This window comes from Anopheles arabiensis, chromosome 2 (assembly GCF_016920715.1).
Source record: "Anopheles arabiensis isolate DONGOLA chromosome 2, AaraD3, whole genome shotgun sequence".
Taxonomy (NCBI): Eukaryota; Metazoa; Arthropoda; class Insecta; order Diptera; family Culicidae; genus Anopheles; species Anopheles arabiensis.
In genome coordinates this window covers 109,647,477-109,668,780 of record NC_053517.1, presented here as the reverse complement: position 1 = coordinate 109,668,780, position 21,304 = coordinate 109,647,477, and the positions used below count along the sequence as shown (strand labels likewise).

Genomic DNA, 21,304 nt, shown 5'->3' with positions numbered 1-21,304 from the left:
CTCTCCTTACAGTTTACAGGGAGGGTGGGGGCACAACATTCATTTTGCGGGGGGTTGTTTTTCTGTACAAAAAGTATGACGGCGCGAGCAGAGCCCGATACTCCATTTTCCGTTCGTTCCGAGTTCTGACTCTTCTGACTTTTTTTTAACTGAACTGTTTTTAAAATTAAGAATAATCATAAACGCTAAGGTAAAGTAGTAACATGCGTGTATGCGGCTTATGTATGTAGGTATGTATGTATGCGTGTCTGTATGTATAAACGGAAAATCCCGATACATAGCATACACACAGCACTAAACCCGGAACGTACTAAGTTAACGATATTGAATATACATATACATATATATAGCACATGGTGTAACACGCTCCGTTTCCCCTGTTTGTTGGTGATTCCTTGAGTGTATAAATAATTCCTTTCCACTTCCCTACACTCTTGCTCATTCCTCAAAATTATACAAAATTTACGATTTAAAATAATCCCTTTTCTGAATAATGATAATAATTATGTAAACCACAGCAAAACAAAGGAAAGATGAAAGCAAGACCTTTACAACATACCTTTTTTTCTCGAACCGGAATCTCATCGCTTTTTCGCTTTCCAGCTTGAGTTTACACCACCATTGAGTATTCTTATCGTTTTCCAAACTCCGTACACATCTTTCCGCATCTTCGATTTCCGTCCTATCTCGCGGTTCATTAGATTAGCTTTTGTTTTAGCGTTTCTTCGTTAAATTACACTACTAGAGTTAAGGAATATGTTTGCAAGAGATATAATGAAAAGCGAAGAGAGTTTAAGAGATAGAGAGAGGGAGAACGAGAGGGTTAATGTGTGTGTGTTTGTGTATACATATAGATTCTTTCCCTCCTGGCTACTTTGTTTGCCGAATTACATTCCCTTTTCCCGTGCCAATCCATACCTGACCACTTTATCAATCAAGGGAGACACTAAGAAAAGCTTCGCTTACGGTTTGAGAGGACGAGTTTCGAGTAATTATCCTATCCTTATGCGCACTTTGCACAGGAAAGACGAGCATAAACTGTACTGTTTGTTTGAACCGAACAAATTGATGAAATTGGACAAACTTTCCTCTGCAAGTCCCGTTTGCTTCACTCAAATAGTTCCCTCTCTTTCGCTTTCCCTGTCTGTCTCTCTTTGTGTTATCGTTTCGTTTGCTTTAGTGATACATATATGTACAAACACAGCATCGCATCTTCATCGCAGAAGGGCTGCAAAAGCTTATTTACTCTACCTAATGCGGAAAAAAACGGGCCGAAAAAAAAACAGTAGGTATACACATTCAAGGTTAGAGGGGCTAGTTGAAGAGGGGAAGAACCTTCCTTCCTTTCCTTTACACCCCCCATTATTGGCTTTCACCCACAACGATCGATGCCAGCAACAAACGTAACGCGTGTAACGTAAAACATAACCACCTTTCCTAATCAGGTCCTTCTTCTTCTTCTTCTTCGTAATCTCTCTTCTAAGCAACATCCCTGTGTGAGTGTTTGGTGGATTATTTTTAAAAAGCTTCGTACATTTTTCACGTTTTTTTTTTCTTCATTTCCCTTCTTTCAACCAGCAGGGAGTTAAAGACTCTTTTGTTTTACGTTGCGACATTACATGACAACACGAACTACACCTACACAGGAAAGCTAGCCTACAACAAGTGCACAAACGCAAAAGAAATGAAACTGTTTTTTTGTCTTATCTCTTCTTCTTAACGTGCGTGCGCGATGCAACCTACATACTACGTAAAGGGAAGGAGAAAAGGGTAAGGATGGGAGCGCGTGGGGTTTCCTTAACCGATAGGTTCGATTCCTTCCCTCTCTCGGCCGAGCTTACAACAAATCGCTACTATTATACATTCTTTAACCATGTACATGCACACAAGACCATTTTTCTTCCTTTTTTTGTTTCAAGGACGGGCGGCTGTTGTGAGGCTTTTTCTCCTTTCACACACACACACAGAAGTTTTGAGAATTGAGAGTAAAAAGCTAGCGAATCTTGAAGTTTAATGGGTGTGTGTGTGTGTTGTTTTTACAAAAAGCTAACGTATATTCCTTTATGCTATCCATTTTTACACATTCCTTCGGTTCGTAGCTCCCTTCTGTCGGTTGAATTATTCTAGTTTTTCTCTCCCCAAGAGTGGCATTTTTGATTTAATTTCCTTACCGCTTTTTATATGTACATCAAATCTTGTAAGAGAGTATAAGGTAAAATAAAATGTAAAAAAAGAATAACTTTTCTACCTCCTTTTATCCTCTTCCAGGGAAAGCTCACTCACGAGACACGTTTGAAAATGCAACATTGAGAAGACAACATTCGAACTTCACAAGGCCAAAATAGCAAGGGAAAATGAAAGAAGCTAGCCATTTTTTTCCTATGTAAATTTGGATAACGCCTTCCGGTTTGCTGTCCTTTCTTCACCACGTTACACACACTAACACACACACATGGACGCACAACAATGCAGTTTGGCCGATACGCGTTTTTGTACTGTTTCGTTTTCTTCTTTTTTTTCTTCAAATTGTCTATTTTTCGTCGCGTGTGTGTACGTTTGTTTGGTTCATCCTGTCCTCCGCACAACAAAAGTCGTTCCTGCTGCTCGATGGCAAATGAAACGGCATGCTTAGATGTGCATATCGAATCGCTCTCACAAGATACCGTTCGTGATGTACTGGTAGCCATCGTACAGCTTGGTCGAGAGCGAGTTGAGCGAGTCCTGGATCAGCTGTTCCACCTTTCGCTCCAGCTCCTGCTCGGTCAGGTTCATGTGGAAGCGATTGCGCAGATTGCGAACCGTGCCGGAGCAGCCATTCTTGAAGCAGGGCAGCTGGGAACCTTTGATAATGAGACGAGAACAAGGTGAGTGTTAAGAGAGAGAGAGAGAGAGTGATAGAAAACTTACTGCTTCGCATAATTTCCACAATGTTGATGATGCGGTCCATGTGTTTGCGGGCCGCTTTCAGTCCATCGAGCAGCAGATACTTGAACTCACAGTACAGCTCCGACTCGGGGCCACCCATCACATCTACAAACTCGGGCGTCAGTTTGAACGGTGACTGTTCAAAGCCTGGTGTAGAAGAGCAAGGAGTAGAAATCAGGCATTAGCTACGTGACCAACACGAAAAACTACAAGTCGTTTTGTGGTCGGTGATATTTACCTAAATTTTTCGGCGATATGCTCAAGATGAACCCAAAATCGATATGGATCAGATGTCCATCGGAATGCAGTAGGATGTTACCGTTGTGTCTGGAGAAAGGAAAACGTTAATATGACATAATCACAAACATACACACACAACCATCTCGTCTGTTGGTAGCAACTTACCGATCCTTCACCTGCAGCAGATAGGAGATAAGACAGTAGGCAGCGCAGGAATGCATAAAGTTACGCTGCGCCCGACGGAACGCGACCGTCTCCACGTCGCCAAACTCATCGATGAAGTAGTCCTTCAGGCTTTTGTTCGAGTTCTTCTTGATCTGGTGCAGCGAAACGGTGTTGACGATCGTCTCGATCAGCCCAGAATCGTTCGACAGACAGACGATCCGGTACGGTTGCACCCAGAGGCCAACCTTTTCCTCCTCCCAGATCAACTTGAACATCTAAATGGTAGAGCGTGGTTAAGCGTTAAAGCAGGTTCCATTTAGTTTTGAGGTTATATCGCTGCTTACCTGTAGTAGCTGTGTGGCCATCAGCTCCTGCCGGAGATCATCGCCACATTTAACGATCGCAGAGAGCAGCCTCCAGCTCTGCAGATGTCCGTACGGTGATGAGTTTCGGATCTGTTTCTCCTTCTCGTGCCACGGTTCCTAGAATGGGTGAGTGAAGAACAAACCAGTTACTTACTGTTGTAACTGCTTCTAATAAACAAGCAATGTATACATACTTTAAGCGCCGCAGCGGATGGATCCGACGGATCATTGCTGAACGGTTTCGCATTCTCCGAGTTTAGGTTGGCACAATGACGCTTCTTCACCTCGCCGATGTTAAACAGGGCCGGAGTATCTGAACGATAGAATAAAACCAACAGTTAGGTTTGCGCCAAGAAGCAAGCTAACCACAAACAACCATCAATACACTTACGATGGTCGCGCGAGTCGTAGGAATCGACAGAGAACTGCGATATCGCATCCCGGTCACTGGACATCTTCGTGAGACTCAGATACTGGGCCGTGATTTCGTCGTCCTCCTGCGACCACACGTCGTCCTCGGTTAGGCCAAGCTCCATCATGCTGCCACCGCCGTTGCCACCGTTACCGCCATTGTCCACCGAGCACTCGGACAGTTTGCTGTGTCTGCTTCGTGACGCCGCTAGCGAAGCGGCAGCTGCAGCCGGTAGTGGAGCAGTAGCAGCAGCAGCAGTCTCATCGCCCGTTTGTTGGCAGGCCGCCGACGAGGACGTGGTGGTGGTGGTCTGTTCAGTCTTACTGGGGTTGCTGCCAGCTTCGTCGCCGTTCAGTGCGCTGGCGCTGATGCTGCTGTCAAGCCGTTCCTCGCTCTTCGTGTGCCGCAGCGTCGGCATCATCTTCGGGATGACGGGCGAGGTGTAGATGTCCTGCACCTCGACCACCTCTACGTAGATGATGTACGGCGTCTTGTCCTTCGAGTTGAGGACGGCCGTCTTCTCCTCGGTAATGCGCACCACGTGGTGAGGCGTTTCGGAGTGCAGCGGCAGCCACACGCGGGCCGGCAGATTCTTGTTGATCAGATTGAGCAGAATGCGCAGCCGGGAGGTCTTCTCGATCTTGGTCTGCAGACAAGTGAGCATCTTGCCGATGTCGATCAGCGCCTTCATGAACTCTTTCTCGGGCGCTAGCTTGGGTGCGCCGCAGGAACACACCGTCTGCTGGCCGAGCAGATCGTTCACCGTGCCGCGGACGGACTCGAAGCACACGCATCCATTGTCGAATGCACGGCCTGTGCTCAAATCGCCGAGACACACCGGAGTTCTGCTGCTCGGCCCGGGCACTCCACCGGGCAGTGGTGCGGCATGAAGAGCGTGGTGATGGTGGTGATGTTGTGCCAGCAGTCCCATCATACCCGTAGCATCGGACTGTGATCGATGATGCGTCTTACGTACGGCGGACAGCGCTGGATGTGCCTGCAGCGTTGGATCGTTCCCGGTCGCCAGCAGTTCACTGCCGGTTGTGGTGATGATGGGTGCATTGTTGGCCGCAGCCGCTGCTAGCTTCACTCGCTCCCGCTTGGGGTAGAGCTCGCGCAGCAAGCTCAGATGCTTGCGGATACTGTTCCCAGCGCCACTCAGCATCTCCGTGTTGAAGTTGTACGCCTCCAGCAGCCACACGCACTTGAGCGAAAAGTCCACCGACTGCCGACACCGGTACACCAGGTAGGGGTCGAGCACCTCGGACAGCTCCTCGATCTGCATGTACATCACGATCAGCTGCGGGATGTACAGGTCCACCTCGATGTGCGGGAAGCTGAAGATCTTGTTGCCGATGAAGCTCAGCACACCCGGCTCCTTCGAGTAGAACAGATAGTGCACGGCAAAGTGTATGTTAAAGACGGGCGACTCGAAGAAGCGCAACAGACCGCTCTGTCCCGTTCGTTCGGTGCGGATCTGCGACTCGTCGCGTGGACCACTGCTGGAGAAAGGTGCCACGCAGGAGGAGGACGACGAAGCGGTGGTGCTACTGGTCGATGGAACTGCGGCCACCGCCACACCCGGCACTACCTTCAGCGAAGCAGTCGAGGACGATTTCGAAAGTGACGCTTTGGGAATGTTCAGTTGACTGCTGCCGCTCTCCGTCGAGGAGGACGTCGTGTCGAATTCCATCGACGCTGAGGCTGTCGTCGTGGTTGCGGTCGGTGTGACGGCACTACTACTGCTTGCTGGCTGCTGCTGGTTGTGATGATGATGTTTACTGCTGTTGCTGCTTCTCGCAAACATGCTGCCAAACTCTCGCTTTCTTAGCAGCTCCGTTGGGGATTTCACCGTACTGGTCGACGATGCCGTAGTCGCACCGGATGCTGCTCCACCCACGGCCGGCGCCGCACCAGCATCGTCCGGGGTTGTGGCGCTCGTCGTTGCTGCCTGCTTTTCTCGCTGCTTCGCATGCTTCTTCTCGTGATTATCGATGATGCTTTGCGCCGTCCGGAAGATGGCGTTCTTGGTTGCGCCGAAAAAATTGCGAAACATTACCTCGTTCTTCTGGTCCGCCTTGGGTGGATCGTTGGTGGCGGGCTTCGATGCGTCGCTCGGACTGACCGCCGCCGTACTTGGCACGTTGGTGGAAGCAGCAGACTGCTGCTGCTGCGAGAAGGATGGACCCGTCGGCGTCACGGCGTTCGTGGGCGTCGTTAGACTTTTGCCCTCCGAAACGATAGGTGTCGCAGCATCTGGGTGTGAAAGCATTTCGTCTTCCTCGTTGCCGAGACTACTGCCGCCGTCGCCATCAACCACTGCTGCATTCTCTCCGTCCTCGTAGTTGATCGGAACGAACAGCTTCTCGAGCATGATGGCGGCACGGGTCATGTTTTGTTGCCGGTAGCGCACTTTGTCGCTCAGCGGACCGCCGTTGTTCGCGGACGTTAGGGTAGACTGATGCGCCGGCGGCTGCTCGATGCAGTTGTCAAGCGGTCTCGAGTCCGAGTCGCTTCCGTCTTCTTTCGCCGTTCGGTCCATGGCCGTAGGATAGAAGCACAGGTCGGATTGAAGCATCCGATACTCTTCCTCCATGGACGTGGTCTCCAATATCTCGATGCACTCTTCCTCCGATGGATCGATCTCGCCCGAGTCTAGGCTCTCGCGTGAACGTCGGATCCGCGTCAGCGAGGTGTGATCAGGCTCCGAGCCACAAATGATGCCTATTATCAAGAGCAAAGAGGTGGAAAAATTGTTGTTAGAATCCGCTGGACGGTCAGAGTACTCTCCACCAAATCAGCTTCACTTACCGGAGTCATCCGATCCGAGACTCGTTAGATCTTCACGCTTTTTGCTGTCACTGTCCTTTACGATCGAGTTTACGATCGTTTCAGCATCATTGGAATGACTACCCTTCAGTGTCCTCAATGTGGCACCTAGTACGGGGGGGCAAATTAGACGAAACATTACAGTTTAACTACTGTTGGCACAACCACAAGAGATCGCAACAGTTTCATACCTTGCTCTAGAAGATCCACCTTTCTGCTCATCTGTTGCCGACTGGGCTGATGATGATGCGTCGTACTGTTTGTTGCTGAGGCAGCTGCTGTTGTAACAACCGTGTCGGCATCCGCTTCGCTGCCGTTGGAACCACTTTTGCCCGAGCCGGCGGTAAGGGACATTGAGCTAATGCCACGGCCACTGTTGCTCGGCGTGTTGGTCGGATTGGTGGACGAGGATTGGATGATTTTGCTGCACATCGTACCGGTCAGTATGCCGTTCGTGCAGTGCAGTGTGTTTTCTGACTCTGCGCTCGGTGAGGACACTTCCACCTGAAGGAAGATGGAAAGAGATGAAGAGAGAGAGAGAGGGACGGGTTTCAGTACAATTCAGTGGGAGATTCGGCGAGACTCTACACTGACTTACCTCCGGTATTCGTTGCAGTGCACTATCTAAACTTCGATTTCGGTGATGTTGGGTCATGTTGATGCGATTGTTGGTCACCTGCGACACTGGAGGTAAGAGAATTCCCATTGATCTGCAAGGAAATGGAAGAAAGAAACAGGACATTAGAGAACGGCTGGGGCAAAGAAGCAGCGACATTACGCTCGACCTGCTTTGAATACAGTTCAATTCACAAGGGGGAACGCGTTAATGCCAACCGTTAAGAGGAAGTTATCTAACCCTATCCGCTTCGTTCCGGCTGTCGCATACATAAGAATTCATACTGCACACAAGACACGTGTCGTTTCTCAGCCGAATCACACATGGTGCTCTTTTATGTGTAGATAAAAGGAATGAAAGAAACACCTCAAATCCTGGGAATTCCCTCCATCCCCTGGGTTACCTTTTTCAGGTTCGCTGACATAGCGACAAAAGGGTTAAGGGTTACATTTCCACTTGGTTCGACTTGGTAGGGTGGCGGGATTTATGAAGGTAGTAAAATGCTAACCAACCCGAAACCGGCGAGAAAGGGATTTATGCAACAACTCCGACACTGCGACTGAATCTTCGCGCAAGGTATCGTACGCTTAAAAGATTACTTTCAGCAATGCGCAGTACTGTTACAACAGGAGAAAAAGACCTGTGCAAGACCTTCATCACAGGTCCATTTGCAAACATAACGGCGTGTGATCTCCCGCCATCGTTAACTGATGATGCTGAGTGCCATCCATTAGTACACGGTTGTGTGCTGGGTGTGATGTTGTTGTCCGGAAGGCCACTAAAATCCGTTCGCCACATTGGTACAACAAAACGGTACAGCAACGCAAGAACAAACACAACCCGCAGCTAAAAAAACGTGCGTTTATAAAACAATGCTGCTGCTGCTGATGTGCGTTTTGTGAGAACTGACCCGCGCAGTGGAGGTGCAAAAAGTGAGGAGTTGGAGCGGAATTCCAAACACACACACTTTCGCCGTAACATAGCAATTATCTGACGGAAGCGAAACAATGGTGAAGCTTGCCAAGGTCACGATCGCTGAGGTACGAAATTTTGTCTTCCGGCAGATGACTAAATTGTCGCTCCGTTATTTAAAAGATTATGAAAAGTGACCAATTAGCACATTAGTTACCGGTGCGTGTAGAGGTCACTCTCCCATTAGAGTCTCTTGATTGAATCTGCCATCGCCTCGATCTTCGGAAATTAAGTAAAATCTAACAATTAACGGCATATCGCAATGGGAATTTAAATATTTGGTTTTACAATTCGTTGAGAACAAATCAAGATTATAATATTTTGCATTTAATTCATCAACCAATTCTTGAGGTATATAAAAACACAAGATCCACAAAGAACGCAGCTCGTCTTCAATTCTTTCCGTTTCCAGGGTATCTTTTGTGGCCAACTTTGATTTATTGCAGCTGCAATGCAAAGCCTACGCGCGCGCCCACGACCCATACACACATACCGGAAGGAACACGAAAGGGTAGTCACAGACCAAGTACACGCGCTCGGTAAAACTTCAATGCACGGGCTTCGTTCTTCCCACTCGATCGCTCGCGAGACCCTTCGAGGACACACAGACGAGTATAAATCATTATGTTCCAAAAATAGAACCTCATCAGCATTTCAGTGATGATAACTGGAAGGGAGAGCAAAAGTCGAAATAGAATCTCAACGCACACACACACGGGGGGGGGGGGGGGGGGGACCCTATTGGACGTTCCCCAGGGGGATGATGACGAACTGCTGCTGCTGCTTTAGTTCGTTACCCTGTTTCCTTCACAGGGGAATAGCACATAGGGGCACAGACGGCGTGATAGTTTGGGAGATGCAAACCAAAACAACAGATCCCGCATTCCACGTGTAGATCTCTACACACATAAGGGCGTTGAAAACATAAAATTATTTGTTTACTTTTAACTCTACGGAGAATGTGTGACAACTTGGGATCGGAATTTGCTGATTTATTGTTCTCAAGTGCGTGTAGTGTATGTAGGCAGTTCAATGTTTTTCCTCGAGAAATTCTAGAACAATATTTTCCAATTCCAAGCGTTCTAGAGTACCAGCGCGTTTTCACTTTCCAGTTGGTTGTACGCGTACCTTTGGTATGACGGCACATGTAGGACGCCCCAGATGCTAAAAACACAGTGGGTTATGTGGAATTTGTGTTACATCATCACCAAGTTAAGCAAGTCAACTAACAAGAAAACCACAGGTAATACATCCACCAGAACATCGTTCCCTTACTAAGGGACGCGACCTGTTCTACAGAGCCGTGCGGTAAGCTGATACTTGTAATTGATCGTGCAAATAGTTTGCCCCCCCCCCCCCTCCATTACTCCCTTTCCGATCGTATCGATGATGCAGATCGTATCGAGACAAGAAAACCCGACCCTTGGCTGCACACAAAGCCCACCACCGATTCTTTCCGGTCGAGCTTCTGAACCGGTTCTAGCAGTAGTTGCGCGCATTCAACTGCTGCTTGGCATTCAACGCAAGCACACACTGTTCGATGAAGCGCAACAGAAAGACGCAAACGCACATACCCGAACAACCACAACTGCTGCAAGATGCAAGTTACGCAAGCACACTAGCACACAGTGTGTGAGATCACCGCACAACATTGGAGAAACACTGCACATGCAAATTTCGTACGTTTAAGAATGGGGAAGAAGATGCAAAAAGTGCTCAGTTGTCGGCGACATCTGTCCAATTTATCAAAAGAAGTACCCGCACAAGCGTGGGGAGGAAGGAGGGAGAGAGCGGGATGAAATTCGTTGTAACTATTTGCATAAATCCTGTCACAATTTGCACGCGTAAAGAGCATAAATCGTACCAGGCATTAATGTTGGCCTGTGTGAGTAAAGAGTGCTCTAGAGTAGATACAAGTACCTTACCTCCCATCCAACGAGCGATTGGAACGTCTGGTCTGGGACCGTATGCTCTCTCATGGGTCATTTGTTTCCGATATGTCTGTGAGCTGGGTTTGCGCCCCCTCTTCCAATGGCTTCAATACCCTTGTTCAAACGCAAACGGTGGGAACGAAACTAATAATCCACTCATAAACTATATCGCTCCGGTTTGACACCAACGTCACGCATTCGAGAGCTCTAAGCTACACTCTTCTAGAATAACTCTGACGCTGCAGACCCCGTCGGCTGAGCACATCATCGTCGTACCTAACCTACTTGAAATGCCCGGCCAAGAGTTGGTGGACATTTGCTGTGGGAAAATCGAACCGAAACACATCATCGCACGCAGCATAAGGCACCGCCGCAGGCAGTTTTATGCTGAGAGAAGGAAAAGAGGGTGTGGAATGCGGAATTACTCCGCAAACTCCAACCGATATGTCACGTGAGATCAGGCGTGCAGCAGCACTACACACACCTCTAGTACGCATCTGGGTAGAGTGGGGAATAAATAAACACTTTGGAGTGAAGTATGTTGGCAATAAACTGCAGTTGCCGGTTGCCAAAACAAGAGCACTCCTTCTCCGAGTGGGCAACGGACACACGTGCGAACGTTGGACGTATCCCCGGGGGGTTGGGGCGGGTTGCAGAGAGATGGGGAAGCAATAATTACGATGAGATATTCTTACCATTCTTGCGTTTTAATGCGCTCATTACCGATACAACTAATTGGTTCCCTAATTCGTTCGGCGCGTGTCTCAGACGCTCCCCCATCGTTTAGCTGATCATTGATTCAAGTGATCGTGGATAAACTATAATTACATCATTACTGGACGCGTCCTTAGCAGTTCGTTATAATGCAAAGAACTTCACCAATATATATATATGGGCAAGCATTATAACTCCCATAAAAACGAAATTATTAGCCCACAACGCCGTTCCTCACAGGATTGAATGCTTTCGTTCCCAAGGGAACATTCTCGTAAGAATTTCGCGCACTACTTAACCAAGCGTGGCAACGCAGCAGGCACACTCACACACAGCGCTTTGAAGTTTTGATTTATATACCCATTTCCCGCTCAGCTCAGTAGCTCCTAGTCACGGCACCGCAGCCGCAGTCACAGAACCGTCGAGAGTGCGCCATTTTTGGGGCTTCTTCATCCTTCCATCCCCGCTGGTTAGAGAAACTCGAAATTTTCCCACGAAATGCAAGCACTTGCAAGGATTCCATATCGGAACAGCCTGGGGAACCGTGACCAAATTTCCCTCCCCTCTTAACACTGCTAAACCACCCCCGGCCGCGTGTGAAGTTGTGCAAGTGAGACACGCTTCCATTTCGGTGATAATTTATAATTCATCTAAATAGCATTCCAACGGAAAGGAAGAAGAAAAGCTGCTCTAGGATGAATGCCAATAGCACGCTGGTGTGTGTGTTGTTCCCTTTTGCTGAGGCTTCCACTTCCCAATCAAGGTGTGTACACGTACTGCGGCGCTGTTTCGCACATTTACTACGCCAAAAGTGTACAAAACACAGCTTCCAGAGCTTGCAGAAAGAGATACAATATTCCACCTGGTTTGCTCATTTAATCTATGCTTCAATTTAATTTTCGACAGCATAAACTACCACCACCACCTACATCCACTTCACCGGTAGGATGGAAATCCAATAGGAAAAATTACCTTTGCACGGGACGGACGGCAACAACGTTTTTATTTAGTCAACATTTTATCCACTGCAGCCGGTGCGCGCGCGAGAGCTTTTGTGTTAACATAAGTGGTGATTTTTGCCGCCCTTTATCTCCCTTCCCTACCTTCCCTTGCTAGTTCGAAACGAACCGAAAATCCTTGAATTGAATAAAACATGAGCATGGATTTTTGCGCCTTTTGGACCTTTCTGGTCGTGGCGTACCGTGGCGCTCTGGTGTGTTGCCTGCCTTGACAAGAGAGAGAGAGAGAACTAGAGAGAATGCTTTTCTGGTACAGCTCCTCAACAAAAAAAGGGAAAAAGAACATCCCACATGCACACACACACACAGTGAAAAAGCTTTTGGTAGAGAGATAAGAATGTTCTGTACCGCGTGTTCCAACCCCACAGCATCAGAAACACATTCCGAATGTACGGCCCAGGGGGAGAGAACGAATCGATCGTGATGCGAATTTACATTTCTGTGCGCCGCTACAAGACGGAATCACGGTAGAGAAGAGACACATTTTGATACCAATTTGCGATAAACATGCCAATTTCGATTAATTTGTTTGTTTTTGCCTCCGAATTCCTGACTCCACCACCACCACAACACCATCGGTGGCTTGTTTCTCTATCCTTCTCGAAAGGTGGATTCTTTTAGTCAAATGTTATTCTCAACAAAAAAAGTTTAATAAACCCTCCGATTCCGTTTGCTTATCTTAATTATTCGTTGTGAGGATTTTTATTTTAGTTCCATTAATAAAACCAAAAGCTCTCCTCTCTTAGTTTGCATACCCGGCGGAATATATAATTAAAAGAGGTGGCGCTCGAAGTTTCTAGTTCTAGCCCAAAGTTCCGTAGACAAATGGTAGAGAGGTACACGCACGCGGCAGTGTGGGATGAATCTCTCCACCCGAGTGCTGCTCCACACCCGAAGGGAGAGTTCACGAGGAGCACGTGAAACTGGACAGCGCAAAAACGTGCCCACTCGCGCTAGAGAAGCACACTAGAATGCCGGACGGCAACCATACACATCAGTCAAGTGAGCGTAGCCACACGGTCGTTCTATTCCAAAACTAACCAGCCTAATGCTGTCGTCAGCACCGTCACACCGGCGGCACAGGCGCGTCGAGGTGGACGACGAATATACACACATATGCATATCTATTTAATTTGTTCCGCAAACGGACACACACGGCTTGTGTCCGATGAGCTGCCAATCCCCAGGCTAGATGCTTCGGTCGGTGTTTTGTGGTCCGCCGCAATCAAATTGAGCTTTTCATGCTATCTACGGCGATGAAGGCAAGGCAAAAAGGGGTTGTTGGAGACGTCATTTGCAAACTCGTATACCCGGTTTGCTGCAGTGATGGAATGTCTTGCCTTTTGATGTATCAGCTTTGCAGGCATTTTTGACAGAAAAGTTGTGCTGTAAATTTATGGACACGTGTCAACCAAACTCAATTATGATGGATATTGTGGCTGAACGCGCTGCCTGTTAAACCGTCACACACGTGTCGCAATTATAGCGTCAGTAAGCGTCGTGTGCTTTGGATATTACAAAACTTTCGCTCCACGATCCACTCTTATCATGACGATAACACTCCTGCCTATATGCGTGGTGCAGACAAGAGAGCTCAATATCACGTCCATAGAATGCTGGGCTTAAGTAAGGATTAATATCAACGCTTTGTAAAGGGTAAAGAGCATACTACTTGTTGTCACCAACGATAGCGTGAAGGTCCTCCCATTGTGCAATGTGTGTTTGACCGTTGACCCTTTGTGCCTCGTCAAAGGGTGATTCATGTGGTGCGATTGGCACCTTAAGCTTAGGGATTGGTTTAGGAGGAGTTAATTAATCACTCACTCATTAACTCATCATAATGGACGATTTTGAGGAGAAGTAGAAGTTCATTGGACTTCTAGAGCCTTCCAGTGGATGTGTTGAATGCTTGAATGTTATCTAATGTATACGTTTTTAATAATTTAAAAAACAACCAATTTCATTCAATTGAATGGTTTTGGAAAGAACTTCGTCATTGCATTGTAAACGACAAAGAGGCGAATTGTGCTCCTTGCTGGAATTATTGGCACAATTTCTAACTCTTCAATAATAAACCCATTTGAAGCAGATTTTTCCAAGCATTTGCGTCGTCAATTAAACATTGGACTACTTCACATTTGCTAGTAATAAATGGTTTATGAGACCTCTTCAAGTAGACAATCATGACGTGTGTGTGCGTGTGACGCTGAAACAAAGCTCACGACTTGCATGGCGCTTGGGGCACTTCCCAAACCACTCAGTAAAGCCCTGTGTGTAAAATGTACCCAAGGCATCGGGTCGATTAGGGTGGGAAAATCCCAGGAATTCCACCATCGCCAAATCAGAGGTCGAAGCGTTTGGGAAGAACCTTATCGTCCACATTATCATCATCATCAACAGCAACGCTGGGGTGATAACGTCATAGAGATTAAACCCCTTATATGGGGATTATAATTCGCTACAAGCGAATGTTGACCGTGGAATTATCATACACAGGCTGGTAGTATTAGTAGTAGTATCTTCAATTGCATTCTAACACGAGGACAAACAAACTGTACAAATAACACTAATTTAAGCAACTTTTACACCAAGCCGTAGGACAAAGACAACACCGTACCTGTGATGCACCGGAACGACTCTAAAGAAGTTGCTATCCATTGTTTACCGATCGTGTTTGACAGCTGATTCATTCGACACTCGGTATGATCGAGTGGTCCGTTACGCGTTACAAGCGTTTCCCTATATCCCGATCTAGTTCTGTAGGCCACCAAAGAGAGTGTTGCTTTTTCGTTCCCTAATTACCACTTTCTTTACGGTCTCGTTGAATCGAAAGGGAAAATATGGGACTGCTGCTGCTGCGAAACTGTCGGCCAAACCGGCGTCAGCAGCAACAAACGAAACGCCAGGGATGATTCAGGTCGATTGAAAAATAAACAACAACCACCAGAGGATGGACCTCGCGGACGGATAGACGGACGGTCCGCACCGGGAGAGATAACGGAAATAATATACGGGCACTTATCCGGCCACACATACACACGCTACACCCAAAGAAGAAGACCTAATTGTACGCAGCAAGGTGGCCACACACTGTTTCACTTTTCGCCATCCGTATGCTCCAAAAGCGGCTGAAGCATAGCGCGGCGGCGGCAAATTACAAATAAGATGGGAGGAAGATGGTTGAATTTTCAACACACTTTTTACACACTCTCGCGCGAGTAGTACGCCACACCACACACCCAAGAGGCGCACGGAAATTGAAATTGAGCAAGGAAAACGCAAACCGCGATGTGGAACTGGGTGGGGAGGAACAGCATACACACAAAAAACCTCCACGGCGCACTGTTTTGTAGCGGAATTTTGAAAGCTTTGGAAACTGCGAGACTGTAACGAGGCAAAAGGCACACCAATACTACTATTGGGAGGCGCGCAGCAGCAGCAACTTCACATCACTAACACGGGCCCCAATTTCGTAAGGGCGGGTGAGAAAAGTTTCACCTAACGCAACACCACCCTAGCAACACATGCACACTCACACAGGCACAGCAACACAACACAACAACAGGTGATGGTAGTGTCTGCTGCTACTTTGATGCTAGGTAACGATCATGGGGTGGTAGTAGTAGTACGTTTAGTAACGTGCATTAGAGCCGCACACAAGGCCACGTTGGCGGTGTTTCAGAGGAGGGTGGTAGCACGGCGCACATCAATACGTTTGAAGGACAACTTCCGCACACACACACACACTCGAGCGGTGGATTTTGGATCAATTTTTAATCACATTATTTTGTGAACAATGCACACTGCGACGAATAACGCTTCCGTCAGACGGTGGTAACGCTACATGCACACATACCGCACTCCTATCAGGACACGTTACGATCGTTATCGGGGAGGTGTTTGTTATCAGACAGCTACTAATCGACATTCAGACGTCACGAAAACGTCTGGTGGCGGGAGCTGGTTTTACATACGCAAGAACCGTTCAACTGCCGGTGTAACCCACTAACGGTCTAACAAACACTGAACACTCCCTATTACTGTCTGCCTTCACTCCCCCGAGGTTGGGATGAGTAATGACAGTACACTCCGCGTCGCCTCGCCTCTTATCAATTGCGGAATCGAGATATGACGTCTTGAAAAGAGAAAAAAAAACGCGACTCTACTCGTCTCTTAACGACACACCACAAAGTGAACCGATTCCACCCGACGACGGCCAGCAACTGGGGAGCTGGGCACTCACGTTGTGGGTGGTGTTGTGGCTTACCCTCTCTCGGAAAACTTTGACGGGGGAAAAACGCGCGTGCACACACACACCGTTGGCATGATAAGTGGAGAAGCTTCCCGATGCTTTCGTGTGGACGCGGTGGCCAACACCAAAACACGGGCACTAACACTTGCGCCCATCCATCCACGCGCTGCAATTAGAGGGTGGGTTAGATTGGAGCGCTTTTTGCTTCTACCTCTTCTATGGGGCCGCGTTGTGTTGCGGCCACCGCTTTTGGGTCGGTGAATTTGTGAGGTTTCTTCCTCAACCAGGAAGGCACGTCCCATCGCACCCACCCGCGTCAGTACGCGGGAAAGTAAACCAGAACCACGGTTGCTCCAATGAACCGTGAACACACACAACAGCGCCGTGTTATTGGCACGATGATTTACGGATATGTGTTGTTGCAGCAACAAGAATTTACTGCACGCCTCATTGGCCCACCACCGACCATTGCCTGTAGAGTGTCTGCCGGTCCGGACGTCTTTACACGCGGGACCTCCCCTTCCCGGTCACAAAAGAATGATTGCTACTGGGGAGACGCGGTTTACAGGGTTTCCCACGATTTATTGGTCAGCTCCCATGATTTTTTGGAGCGTTCCCACGATTTTTTGGTCGTATCCCATAGATTGTTGGTTCGATCCCATAATTTATTGGTATTTTCCGATTGGATATCAATGCAATTAGACCAAAAAATTCTGGGAAACGACCAAAAAATCGTGGGTACGCACCAAAAAAATATGGAGACCCACCAAAAATTGATGGTAACCAACCAATAAATCGCGGGAAACCCTGTATTGGGTGATGGAATTCGCGATATTAAGGACTACCGAACTGGGTGTATGCTTGTGTGTGTTCGCTCTTCACCGTCGTCATAATCAAAGCTGCACCACACCCTCTCAAGCTCCTCCCCGCAAGATAAATGAACAAAATTGCAATCACTCACAGAGACACACGATGTAATGTAAACACACATCGAAGGAAAGATTGCTGACGCATCCCCGCGCGCGCCCACCATTATGCTTCTTGCACAGATAACGGACCCCGCCAGTGGCCCCTCTTGTGTTGCTCCGGCTGCGTGTTTATGTGTGTGTGTGTTTGGAGAGCATCGGGAAAAATTAATTGCACACTTCCAAAACACACAACAATAGGTGGAAGATACACATCTTGAGAAAGAAGACGAAGGCGAAACCGAACCGTACCTTCTCCAAAAAGCGAACGAACGCAATACACGTTTGATTCGAGCGTTAGATTCTCCATCTCCTCCTCTCACTCCGGTTACGAAAGTGCTTTTGCCACGCAAAGTCTAATAATTAAATTGAGTACACAGAGCAGCGCCGGTGTGTTTTCGGTTTTCGGTTCATCAACAATTCATCTTACTTTTGAAGAGGGTACCGAATGAAAATCAAGATGAATTTATTTATTTTGATTAATACACCTGACTGGACATCTGAGGGACAGACAGCAGATCCCATCCCATCGGGGCCAATTCCCAAGCAATAATAAGAGGGTAAGACACTATTCAATTGGTTGGACAGTAGGGCAACAACAACAACAGCAAAACTATTCAATATACACAACAACAACGGAGGAAAAGATTCCCTTTCTATTTTTCCACTTTGCGCAAATCTCCACATTTGGACCACCCTGAAGAAGCTGGCTGGAGGCGGTTTTTGGAGCTTGATCACCTGCAGCACCAACCTGCCGCCGGCAGCAATTCTCTTTCCCATAAAGTGGCCTCTCATCGAGATGGTGGTGGTGGTGTAACACGCTTCGATTGCGGACCATGAAAGCGAAACGAAACTTTCCCAAAAAAGCTGAGACACGGGTGAGAAGAAACCTGGGCAAGAAAGTAAGCGTTGGCTTAATTTAAAATAGACGCCGAATTGTGGATTTGATGCGGGTTTGATTATCTGTTTACAATCTCTCTTAAATCAATGACTTTTTTTGTTGAGGTACAACATAACCTTTCCCCCCCGCACGAACTGATAAGCGACCAAACACAGTCAATTCTGTTGGTGTTAAAAGACTTACGACATAGAATTTGTGTCATTGAACACAATAATCATCATCTCCCTCTCGCCTTCACTCCTTATCACAAACGAGGCCTCCTACTTTTTTGTTCGGGAGTTGCTCTTGCTCGCTGCCACACAGTGAATACAACACGATAATGCTGATGCACACCACCATCAACATCATCACACTGTCGATGATGCAAGGTACATTAAATTTATGACTTTTTCGAATGGCAAAACGATGCCGATAACTGAGACGCTAGATGTGTGTGTGTGTGTGCCAACGCTGCTGCGGGTTGGTGGTACGTTTCTCTTTGTCTGCTATGCAGCTCAAGGTTCTTTGGTCGATGCACTTGGTCAATGGGGGTAGGGGTACACCGAGAAGCACCGAGAACGCGGTGCACCATTTACTGAAGAAATCAATGATCGTGGCCGTTAGATGTAAGGGCACAGGGGCAGGGGTGGACGAGCAGTCACAGAAGGGACACCATGCACCATCATGCCTTAGGAAAATGTTCCGATTGGATGAGCCGAGTTCGACTGTAGTCAGCAAATAGTTATCACCAACCGGTGGCCTGGTGGCTGCTACTGTCTTTCTTCTGTCGCCCTGCGCCGGCCGGCAGCGCTAAAACACAGCGATAGTGTTTGTAAGCCATCGGGAGTTAACGATTTAAGACGCCGCATCACCGGGTTGGATGCCACTACTCGAGCGTGAGCCAGATAATGGAGATAATATGGGGTAGCCTTCGGGGGGGGGGTGCTTTTACAAGAAAGGACAGCCCTTGTGTTGTCTAACGGCGCAGACAGGAATGGAAAAACAAGGCAAGCAATTTACTGCTCCATAATATTCAATCACAACTGACTCGCAAACTGGCTCAACTTTGCCAATAAAGCTTTCTGTGTGTGTTTAGAAGCTGCTACTAAGCACAACATTGCACCTTAGGGGGAAGAGTACACATAAACCATCATCGTCGTATGCGATGTTGTGCTTCTGTTCACCAACGTACCAGCAGCATGCTGTTTGCTAATTTCACATGAAGAATTGCACGAAAGTTGGTAACACATTTTCCAAACTCTGCCAAATGACTTCCTTTCCGAGTGCGCTGCCGACAGATCTTTTCCGGTAGCTCATCATCATGCACTTCTCTTGCCAAGAGTGTGTGCTTCTCGGGGAACTGGGCGCGCACCAGGCCAAAGTTAGCTTGTTAAACACAACCCTTCGCAGAGTTCTCCCAAAGGGAAATGATGAGCAGTCGATCGCTCAAGCACCAGAGAGCGAGAGAGCGAGCACGCGCGAGAGCAATTAAAACTTTCCGCAAACACTATAGTGTGGAAAACAATAAGACGCCTTCTTCTGGCTCGGTAATACTTCTCAAACAACGTCGATTTTGCTTGTCGAGAAATTGAAGGTATCTTGGTTTGTATTTGCCGCACAATAGGAAGTGCACAAACACTGGAGGAGAGGGCGTGCTTGGTGTGTGTGTGTGTGTGTGTGTGTGTGTGTGTGTGTGTGTGCTTGACGACGCCACCACCAACTTACTACAACAGTTTGCCAAGATGAGATGGCTTTCTTTCTGTTTGACCAAACCAACACGTCTCAAATTTGCCTTTTCACGGCACACACGGCAGAGCAAGAGCAACGCCGTAACGCGCCGTACTGATAAGCGAACGAAGCACACCAACGCAGCACACAAGAGGAGCCAAGGCAAAAGGCTCTTCAAACATTCGCAAACAACTACGAAGGTGGAGAGTTTATCGAAAGTTTGCAACACAGAAAAGGAAATCAGCACAACCGACCCGACGATCACTTGTCGCCATATTTTACCTCGGGGTTCCGGTGTGTGTGTGTGTCTTGGCGCCCGTCGGTGGCAATACTGATACTGAAGTATCACACTCTGGGCTGGGGGGGTTAGGAGTTGGAGAGGGAGAAGGTGTTGCGCGCGCCTTTCACGCCTGTCAAACGGAGACATTAGATTGGTGGAAAAAGTTGTCCGGATATCGTCGTGCTTGCCCACATCTTCTCTACATTGTGATGATAATCAAAAGCTCTAAATATAACTTTTATTGACCTCCCGACCATCGCCCTTTGAAGGGTGAAGGGAGGATGAAAGATGTCAACAACAGCCCTAGCAAAATCCGCAAAATAAGAACTTTCAGCTCTAGTTAAACTTCTCCTTCGGGCAAGGGATGGAGCGAGCGACGGTGTGTCTTATGCAAATGTCAACTAAGCCGCAGATTGTAAGTGGTGAGGAGTTTGACGTTTTCCTACTGCAGAGCTCTACCGGGTGTCGTGTGTTAAAGTTAAAGGATCGATTACACGTTCTGAAGATGCATTTAAATGTCACAGTTGGTGTGTTGAACGAGTCGGGGTTGATCTAATTCTATCAAATTACTTTAGTAATGGACCCCCTTTTTGTGCAACATTGCCAATAGAGAAACTTCTCTCTCTCTAGTTTGAAAGTCCATCGCCGAGTTTAATGTCCTAACATTGCAGCATCGCATACATATGCTACCATCATCATCATCATCAATGCACCATAATGAGGAAGTCACAATTAGCTTTCCCCTGCTGCTGCTAATTACTGTGGGCCAGTTCATGGCATTGTCTCTCGTCGTGGTTGATAACGTTTTCACTTAATAAACGTATCGCTCGCTCTGCTGATTAAATAATGCTCATTCAAAAATGGAATCGCTATGGACCGGTGTACAGAAAGTAGAGTTTGGCTGGCTGGCTGGCTGGCTGGCAGGTACATGATTAATAATTCATTCCCTGTTCGGTCGAGGTGAAACTTAAACCACCTTCGCACCATCCCCGAACCGAAGAATATTGATTA

General features: G+C 47.6%; 1 protein-coding gene across 6 annotated transcripts in view; it reads right to left on the bottom strand.

The window, feature by feature from the left end:
- Positions 1 to 139: 139 nt before the first annotated feature.
- Positions 140 to 21,304, bottom strand: part of LOC120908689 (phosphatidylinositol 4-kinase beta) — a 95,840-nt gene continuing 74,675 nt past the window's right edge. For 4 of the 6 annotated variants that reach the window (XM_040319951.1, XM_040319952.1, XM_040319954.1 and 1 more), the window contains exons 4-13: positions 7,535 to 7,646; positions 7,128 to 7,440; positions 6,919 to 7,044; positions 4,087 to 6,831; positions 3,890 to 4,008; positions 3,675 to 3,812; positions 3,331 to 3,605; positions 3,164 to 3,252; positions 2,908 to 3,072; positions 140 to 2,840 (exon numbers count right to left, since the gene is read on the bottom strand). In XM_040319951.1, coding sequence (XP_040175885.1) covers positions 2,653 to 2,840; positions 2,908 to 3,072; positions 3,164 to 3,252; positions 3,331 to 3,605; positions 3,675 to 3,812; positions 3,890 to 4,008; positions 4,087 to 6,831; positions 6,919 to 7,044; positions 7,128 to 7,440; positions 7,535 to 7,646 — 4,270 coding nt within the window. In that variant the 3' untranslated portion in view covers positions 140 to 2,652. Of the gene's footprint in view, positions 2,841 to 2,907; positions 3,073 to 3,163; positions 3,253 to 3,330; positions 3,606 to 3,674; positions 3,813 to 3,889; positions 4,009 to 4,086; positions 6,832 to 6,918; positions 7,045 to 7,127; positions 7,441 to 7,534; positions 7,647 to 14,805; positions 15,708 to 16,044; positions 16,152 to 21,304 lie in introns of those variants that run through there. The other 2 variants (XM_040319956.1, XM_040319955.1) reach the window with 2 other exon arrangements.